Genomic DNA, 9,437 nt, shown 5'->3' with positions numbered 1-9,437 from the left:
CTTTGATACACCGCTCACGGTATTACAAGTGGCCCTCAATAAGTGGACATTGGTGGGCCATCCTGCAAATTTGAAAGAAAAAGTTCTGACTGTTAGTTCAATTGATTAGTAATAATTGCAGCAAATAAATCATATGAATGAATCCTAAAAGTGACTGATGAAGTAAAAAGGCACTTGTGCTATGCCCCATAATATAAAGTGTGTAGTAAGTGGTTTTTTAGGCAAAGCCATTCACCGAGCTTTATTAGTTAGACAAAACAGTTACATCTCTCATGAGACACTCCAGAATGAAACTCAGGGGATTAACATCTAAAAAAAAAGAATTACGCAAAGAAAAAAAACCATACCAAGTTCATGTGCCGCCACATTGACCTCTCTATTACAATACTCAATTGAAATCATATCAAATCCAGTCCACTTGATATCCCAATCATCATATATGGCTGACATCCTTCATCGTTGACCACCTGCATGCAGTAAATGAATAGCCGCTAATATGTTGTGCAAGCATCAAACCTTCTATGAAAGCATATGATTCTGTTAAGCAGTTTAATAACATGTATTTTAAAACAAAGATGTAAGCAATCGTCCAGCTTTAAACTAATAAAGCCCACTAAGGCAGAGTACAAATAACCTCGTCCAACAAAATAAGAGACATGAACAAGTCTAGGTGAAACGAGCAGATAAGTCAAGTAAGGTTACAGGGCCACCATCAACAAAAGAAGAGCACCAAGCTCGGGGAATCAGCGGAAGACAGAACGCCCTATGTCGCAACGTTCAACATCCTGGCAATGGAGTGGATTTGACGAAGCTTTTTTATTGCCTTTTTTTTGCGGGGTAGAAGCTTTTTTATTGCCAGCTGCATCCCTTGAGCATCTCGATAATTCCCCAACGACATCCATTACTGCGAATATGCCAAAGCGACTGCAATAGCGCCCCAACGCAACGCCACATAACAAGCTTAAAAGATCCACGGAGATAGGATCTCCAAGCGTTCATCTCTAGACAAAGGCTTCCAACTCATACCCACCGCTTTCCTGACGGTGCCCAAGGCAAAGCAAGCAAGTGGGCATCAAAAGAAAGCATGATTGGCGTCTTCCATGCCGGCACAGATAGCACAGTTGCCGTCGGAAGGGCCATTCCGTTTGGCAACGTAGGTTTATTCCTAAACATTTTCCATAGAAAGATTTTGAGTTTGAGCGGAGCTCTGGCTTCCCATAGGCCCCTAGCTACGTCCAGCGTAGGACCCTTGGTTAGCTTAGCATCCAACGACTTGACCGAGAATTGGCGGGAAGCAATGAGGTGCCAAGACACTGAATCCACGACATTAAAAAGGGTAATGTGGGAAAACCTACCGCACAACACATTCCACCTGGCGCTTTCATCAGGTGTGAATGCACGTTGGAACGCAATGTATGGAGGGGAAGAGCGAAGGGCCTCGGCCACCAAAAGGTCGGGGATTAACCACAAGAGAAAACAGACCCTGAAAATCTTTTAAAGCGGATCTAGACCAATCTAAGAATCAAACCAAAAACGGATCAACTTCCCGTTTTTAACCTCGAATTTGGCCCCTGGGGCAAAGGCTGGTTTCACTATCTGGATCCCGTTCCAGAACAGTGACCCATGAGCCTTAGACTCGAAAAAAGGAGTCGTGGCCTCGTGGGGGCAATATTTCGCTTTTAGGAGGTCAGCCCAAAGCCTAGCTTACAGACCTACTTGGTCAGGAGGGCTACATTCATAAGTTTAGAATTGAGTTATGAACATGTCAATATTCTTCTAATAACAAATGTGACTGACTCATAGAAATGCCCAGTCAAAAATGTACCCCCTCTGTGTAAACAAATGTAAGACGTTTTAGGTCACTACTTTAGTGACCTTTTCGAAAATGAGGATTACCCTCGGCCTCTGCATCAAGCGATGCATACAACCATACTACTTTAGTGACCTAAACGTCTTATATTTGTTTACATAGGAGTATTTAACAAGTCGGCTGATTAATTCTAATGGTTTCCTGAAGTAATTTCCAACTATGTTATAACAAGTTGAGGTATAAATCTTCACGCAAAAAAAGAGGGCTATACCTATGAAATATGATTTGAGTTTTTACTTGTTGGCATCCACAAAGGTGAATCATTATATCAGAAATATGACAATGGTATTAATCTAACACCTATCCATTCCATGCTACTAAAGTGACTAAGCAAGAGAACATGTCATTAACAGATTTCATGGGAAAGGGACGATAGGCAATCATTACCGGAGACAACCTACTCTTAATTCTTTCAAAAAAAACAACCTACTCTTAATCGATACAATATCAAGCAAATACGACCAAAATTGGAGGTGCAACCAAAATAAGGAGGGGCTGTGGTGGACAGTACCTCTACAAACATAGAGGAGCCTAAATCCACATGCCCATTGGTCATTGCCACATCTCAACGTCGTAAACCTTGGCGGTGAAACCTCTGACCTCAACGCCTTTTTGTCCGAGTTAACCTTTTGGGGAGGGGTTATTTTTGGTTGAGTCTTGTCAAAGGGGTCACAATTAGCATAAATGTACAACATTTATCAATTTACACGGCTAGCTGATGCTGCTGGGTTGGAAAGACCATCTCTGCCTGACAAAACAAGCTGGGGAATAATGAGCTTTGAATAAGACCATGCAGTGAAGACATCCTTTGATGCCTGCTAGCTAGGGTCCATATAATTATAGCACGCACCCGCTGCCAACGCAACAAAGGGGTTGGGAGATCGCTGGATTTGAGGGCCATGAGTTGAGTTGAGTGCCATCTACAAACAAATATTCCCAAATACTCACAATTTTAGTGCAAAACAAGTGTACATGTGACAAGAGGAATTTAAACCCGGCGTGCAGACAATGGTGACTTGAATGAGACTCCCGATGGAATGGCCCGGAATAAAGTCTAAAATAAGATGGCTTGATCAAGTAATGCCATGATTGGGACACACGCACACACGATGCAGCATCTATGCCATGCTTAATTACGCTTGCTCGATGGTGCTAGGAGCTAGCTCTACAAACACACTTCCTTAGCTAGCTCTATAAATACACTTTCCCAGAGCTCCGCCGAGTAAGTAGAGCAGCCATGGCGCCCGCCGACGAAAATGCTGCCGGCAGCCACAAAATTGCCGGCCGCAACGACAACAAAAAGGCTGCGATGACTGCGGAGTTCCAGCTGAAGAAGTACCTGCTGCTGCTGGCCACCCTGGTGGCGACGGTGACCTACGTGGCGGGGCTCAACCTGCCGGGGGGTTCCTGGACGGAGGACGCTCCCGGCGGGCAGGTGGCCGGCGAGTCAATCCTCCGGGAGACCTACTACTACCGCTACATCGTCTTCTACTACTGCAACGCCGTCTCCTTCGCCGCGTCGCTCGTGGTCAGCCTCCTCCTCCTCGTGCTGCAGGAGGAGGGCGGCCCCTGGCACGGCTCGCTCCGGGTGATCATGGTGATCGACCTGTTCGGCCTGATGGGGGCCTACGCCGCTGGGAGCAGCCGCGACAAATTCACCACCGTCTGCGCCGCCGTGATGGTGGCTGGCCTCACCGCCTACGTCACTGTCGCCTTCCTCTGCTACGTCGTCTTCCTCTTCTGCTACAAAAAAGAAGAGAGTCAACATCAAGCGACGGCCAACAAAAACGAAGAGAGTCAAGAAAAAGAGAAGGCGCGCCTGGCCGCCTACAAAAAAGATCAAGTCGCAGAGCACGAGATCCTGCTGGTGCTCGCCATCTTCGTGACGACCGTCGCATACGTGGCCGGGATGAACCCACCTGGAGGCTTCTGGCGGAGCACCGAAGAGGGCCACCACACCGGCGGCGATCCGATTCTGCAGGGAGGCCACTCCGGCCGCTACAAGTCCTTCTTCTTCTTCAACACCACCGCCTTTGTCGCGTCCCTACTCGCCATCATGCTCATCCTCGACTACAAGAAGCTCAACATCACCATCTGGGGCAAATTTGACACAGGGCGCAGCGGGCTCTATCTATCCCTCGTCATGGCGATCGTCGGCCTTGGGGGCGCCTACGCCGCTGGGAGCTGCAGGGACCCTGAGAGCACCGCCTATGTTGTGTCCTTAGGGGCAGCTGTTCTGGTCTACCTGACTCTTACAAAAGCCTTCTCTAATTCTAGGTACGTGTTTCCTTGGCTTGGTACATCATTGGCACACTTAGTTAATTTTCTTTTTGAAAAAAACACATAGTTAATTTCAGGTTCAAATTTTTTTGTTCTGCAATATTGATGACTTGCATAAATTTTTCTTCCTTCATAGATGAGATCAAGTAATAAAACTACACGATTCATCCATACATATAGGCTAACTTTATCTCTACCTTAATCATACGGTGGGTCCAGATTATAAGGCTTGAGATCTACCCAAATAACAAAAGCGTATACTAGTACATGTATACAACAACTATTTGGTGGATATATAATACACAACTCCATTGCTTTAGCGAAACCATTTTATATATCAAGATCGGAATACAAATAAAAATATCCAAATGCAATGTGAAGTCTATAAATAGCTAATTTTTGACTAAGTAGTATAAGTTAGGTTTAGGAATACTAATCTATTTATATATACCAAATTTGAAAGAAAAAAATAAAAGAAATCTAGCTAATAGATTTCTGTAAGCACTTTATGTACGCTTTGCATCAATACATAACAAGTTTAGAAATAAATTAAAATTACATAAAAAATAGAACTTGCGTTAAAATTTATTTAAGAAACATGATTCAAAATAACAAAAAGAGGAAAATTGACAATTTCCTTTTGGGATAAAAACAAAAAAGGTTTGCAATTCAGGTTTCATATGAACTCCATGCAAAGTCTAGAAATAGCTAAATGTTAAGTTAATAATATATAAACATTTTACATTAGATTTATGAAATAAAGATATAATTTTATATAGAAAATTAAAAATAACAATATAAGAAAACTTGCATATAGATTTGTGTATATGCACTTTATGACTTGCACAAATAGATACATTATATCAAATAAACTAATATTTTTATAAAAATAAGTTGGACTTAAAGTTATTCTAGAAACACAATTCAAGTAAAAAATAGATGAAATTTGAAGGTTTGGTTGTTTTTATATGTAGTCCATATAAAGTTCATAAATAATTAAACTTCAACATACATTTTATATATAAATTAGCAGTGTGGCAGTAACCTGAGAGAGAGAGAGAGAGAGAGAGAGAGAGAGAGAGAGAGTTTAGCAACCTTTTGTGAATATACACTGGCATATGCATTGCTTTTACATGGGAAAACGCCATTAACAATGAGAATATAATAAATATGCATGGAACATGTAGAGGCATGTCACTATATAAACAAAAAAAGTACATCCATCAATATTTCAGTTAGTTATTGTTAGAAAATTTCCCAAAAAATATATGTAAAAAGGTTGATACTTAGAGGTGTACGTGAGGAAGGGTCTAAGAGACAATGTTAGATATTAGTTTGACAGCTTATGATTTTGAATGATATTCCACAATCCTTTGACACTCTGTTGTCACATGTCAAAATCCTAATAAGTAAAATTATTTTTTATTATTCTTTTTACAAAAAAATAATTATGTTTAAGCAAATTAAATGAAAAATAGCTTGCGCGGGGCAAATAACTGTTAGGAGGAATAATAGCTAAGAAGTCTTTCCAATGATACATCTGGGCTACATGGTTGCATTTTGAAATATTCTAATGCCACAGGACATCTCAAAATTGACACAAATATAGAACATTTAACAAATCTAGCAGCACAAACGTGTGGGTCACTCTGTTTGTTTCATAGAAAAGAATATACTCAACTCCAGTAAACAAAATAGTACGTAGGAGTAGTAAATTTCTTTTGCACCCATAATCCCACTTAGAACATTTTGTGTTGGTTTTTTAGACATGATAAAACAATACGCGTAATTTTCAAGAACACATATGTAGCAGTACGTCATGCTAGCCTCAACATATGTCCAGTCCGAGTCTCGACTAATCTGGCTTTGTGTGTATCATTTAGCACTGCAGATATAAGTCCACTTGTAGTTAATTAAATCATAGCTCTCCATGCATGTATATGCCTCTAACTATATATCTGTCTATAATGCATGGATTCACAGACCACGAGGCAACAAGGGAAAGAATGACGGAAAAGAAGAACTCAACAAGGCAAAGAATGACGGAAAAGAAGAAATCAACAATGCAAAGAATGACGGAAAAGAAGAAGCCGACAAGGCAAAGAATGGCGGAGAAGAAGAGGCAGAGAATGTCAGAAAAGAACAAGTCAACAAGGCTCGCGAGTTTATTCAGTTGCTTGCTGTACTTGCGTCGACCATCACTTATCAAGCTGGACTTGATCCACCAGGAGGCCTGTGGCTGGAGAGTGGGGAAGGACATACCGTTGGAGACTCGATACTCCTCACCACACACCCAATACGGTACAAGGCCTTCTTCTATTCCAACTCGGTGGCCTTCGTGGCGTCCTTGGTCATCATCGTCATGCTGCAGAGCGAGGCGCTAATTAGGCACCACATACTGGAGGCTGCCATGATACTAGACCTGTTCAGCCTCATGGGCGCATACGCCGCGGGGAGCTGCCGAGACACGAGCACCTCCGTCTACATCGTGGCCATTGCCGGCGCCGTCCTGATCTACGTGGTGATCCACATCGTCTTCTTCACGCTCGACCATAGAGATATGAAGGACGATGTGTTGGACAAGTACCGTGAGGTGTTGCTACTCCTGGCGATCTTGGCCGCGAGCATCACCTACCAAGCCGGGCTGACCCCGCCCGGCGGCTTCTGGGAGATGGATGACGAGCAGCATGGGCACCACGCCGGCTTCTCGGTCCTCCAGGACAAGTACCACCGCCGTTACAAGGCCTTCTTCTACTGCAACGCGGCGAGCTTCATGGCATCCGTGGCTCTCATCATCCTCCTCGTGAATCCCACCCTGTACAGGCCGGGCATACGGTGCTACGCCCTCTTCGTGTGCATGGTGGGGGGCATGTTCGGCCTCATGGGTGCCTACGCTGCGGGGAGCTCCCTGCACCTCCGAGCCTCCATCATCGTCTTGGTATTGGTTGCTATGGTGTTTGGTTTTGTAGTCTTTCTGGCACTGAGAGACTCCTACAACCGGAAGCAAAAGCAACCTGAACAAGGAGTTCATGTGGCCGACGATGCGGCCAAGGACAAGCAACCTGCACAAGGAGTGCAAGGAGATCCTGCGGCCGGCGATGTGGCCAAGGACCAAAAGAAACCTGCACCTGTGGCTGACAACAAGGCCATATACCTGATGCTGATAGGGATACTGGCTGCCAGTGTGACCTACCTGACCGGACTGAAACCTCCCGGCGGCCTGTGGAGGGACGACGACCATGGGCATTCCGCTGGCAGCCCGATCCTGTACGACATGGACAGGCGGCGGTACATGGTCTTCTTCTACAGCAACTCCACCTCGTTCATGGCTTCCATCATCGTCATCGTCGTCCTGCTGAGGCGGCTTCTGCAGAACAACAAAGGTCCGATTCATATTTCATTGGACACGGTGATGGTACTGGACATGCTCACCCTCCTGGTAGCCTACGCCTCAGGCAGTGCACGGAAGTGGGGCACATCTAGGAACGTCATCCTGCTGCTCCTCCCCATAGTGATCTTCCTAGGGCTTCTATTCCGCTGCAAGAATAACGACCGTGACAAGCGAGGAGCCACTAAAACTCCGAACCCTGATGATCACCGCTCCACTCTCGCTACACCACACTGATCACCTGAATTTAATCATTTGCTTCCAGTTTCAATTGATGTACCACGTACAAGCCCCGTGTATCGCGTTCTCTCTCCCAAAATGTATTCTCTGCTTTCTACAAATGTATTGTATATTTCTGTATGAAGGATCTTCATACTAGTATGTTCCTAAATAAAATAATTGAGAGGCAAAAGAACCATTATATCTATTTTCAATCTTGCACGTAGTTGTGTTGAGCAGTTGAGTTGCAGAGTTCTATACTCCGAATACACATAATCAAACTCAAGTCACAAAAATAGCTTTGAATTTTGCCTCTCAGCTTGATATGATAACAATAATCAATAAAAGTTTCTGTTATCTGAATAAAGAAACGCAAGTAAAAGTAGGACATATGTAACGCCTGAATTAGGACTAGTTTCGGGAATTAAGATATAGTAGGAATACGTTTTATCAAAAAAAAAAAATAGAAGTTGGGATATTACACAGAGTGGCGTAGCCAGTATTACGAATTTAGGTGCACAGAGCTCTTCGGAACTCTGTCCACAAAGTCATAATTTATCTTCATCTTTCAAGTCTCTGTCGAAGTGTGCAGTCCAAATTCCACACAAAATTGCAATCCAATTAATGATTCATTGTTTTACATTTACAAACAATAAATTGTACCAGGACACTACAAAAAAAAGAGCAAGAGAAAAGGGGTAAAACGCATAGGAGTACCTCTCTGTCTCCTAGGGTTAGCTTCTTCCCTGGAAGGGGGCAGGCGCAGCCTCACACGACGCGTGCCGCCACGCCGACCACCGGTGACCGGTCACAGCAGGGGCGGGCTACGGGAGTCTCCCGCTGCCGTGCGGCGACGTGGTCTTCCGGTCTAGCTTATCGCCTCGCCGGTCGTCCGTCGCCCCGTCGGCCTCAAACTCGTGTCTCTGAAAAGCGGCGGCGCTGTGGCTGGAGCTCCAGCCCAGTAGCCGAACATCGGGGAGTTGCAGCCCAGCCGATGGGCTTTTCTGTTTTGTTTGGGTCAGCTCCTTAGTTAAATGGGCTCCATTGTGCATTTCGCATGTTATTCTTGCACTGGGAGGAAATATTTCCATATGTACCTTTTTTTTTGTTTCCATATGACACAATCCTACCATTCGTAAGGAAAAAAAAACCATGATCAAATTCTTCCAAAATACCGTTGAAAATCCTTTGAATCAAAGAGGCTCCAAGTAAGGAAAGGGGTCGAGCACTACAATAAGGATGCTGATTCTTCATGAACGATTTTGACAAAAAGTTTGCATAAAGAAGGTACAGTGTAGTGCCAAACAAGACACTTCCTTTCACTTATTCCGGTCTGCAGGCAAGCAGTGTAAAAATGTGGAACAAAGAATATGTTGGAAATATGCCCTAGAGGCAATAATAAATTAGTTATTATTATTATATTTCTTTGTTCATGATAATCGTTTATTATCCATGTTATAATTGTATTGATAGGAAACTCAGATACATGTGTGGGTACATAGACAACACCATGTCCCTAGTAAGCCTCTAGTTGACTAGCTCGTTGATCAATAGATGGTTACGGTTTCCTGACCATGGACATTGGATGTCGTTGATAACGGGATCACATCATTAGGAGAATGATGTGATGGACAAGACCCAATCCTAAGCCTAGCACAAAGATCGTGTAGTTCGTATGCT

The 9,437-nt window shown here is 43.9% G+C and overlaps 1 protein-coding gene across 1 annotated transcript; it reads left to right on the top strand.

The window, feature by feature from the left end:
- Positions 1-3,107: 3,107 nt before the first annotated feature.
- LOC119321424 lies at positions 3,108-7,952 on the top strand. The gene is made up of 2 exons (XM_037595111.1): positions 3,108-4,147; positions 6,134-7,952. Exons 1-2 carry the CDS (start codon positions 3,108-3,110, stop codon positions 7,773-7,775), a joined length of 2,682 nt encoding a protein of 893 aa, XP_037451008.1. The 3' UTR covers positions 7,776-7,952.
- The last annotated feature ends 1,485 nt before the right edge of the window (positions 7,953-9,437 follow it).

Source organism: Triticum dicoccoides, chromosome 6B, assembly GCF_002162155.2.
Source record: "Triticum dicoccoides isolate Atlit2015 ecotype Zavitan chromosome 6B, WEW_v2.0, whole genome shotgun sequence".
Lineage (NCBI taxonomy): Eukaryota > Viridiplantae > Streptophyta > Magnoliopsida > Poales > Poaceae > Triticum > Triticum dicoccoides.
The sequence above is the reverse complement of the archived record's forward strand: the minus strand, read 5'-3'. Positions and strand labels throughout refer to the sequence as shown.

What these genes read in the sequence shown, in the direction of transcription:
- LOC119321424 (XM_037595111.1), top strand. Translation starts at nt 3,108, where the DNA reads ATGGCGCCCGCCGACGAAAATGCTGCCGGCAGCCACAAAATTGCCGGC. An exon ending in AAAGCCTTCTCTAATTCTAG is followed by an intron (nt 4,148 to 6,133) that starts GTACGTGTTTCC and finishes ATGGATTCACAG; the next exon opens with ACCACGAGGCAACAAGGGAA.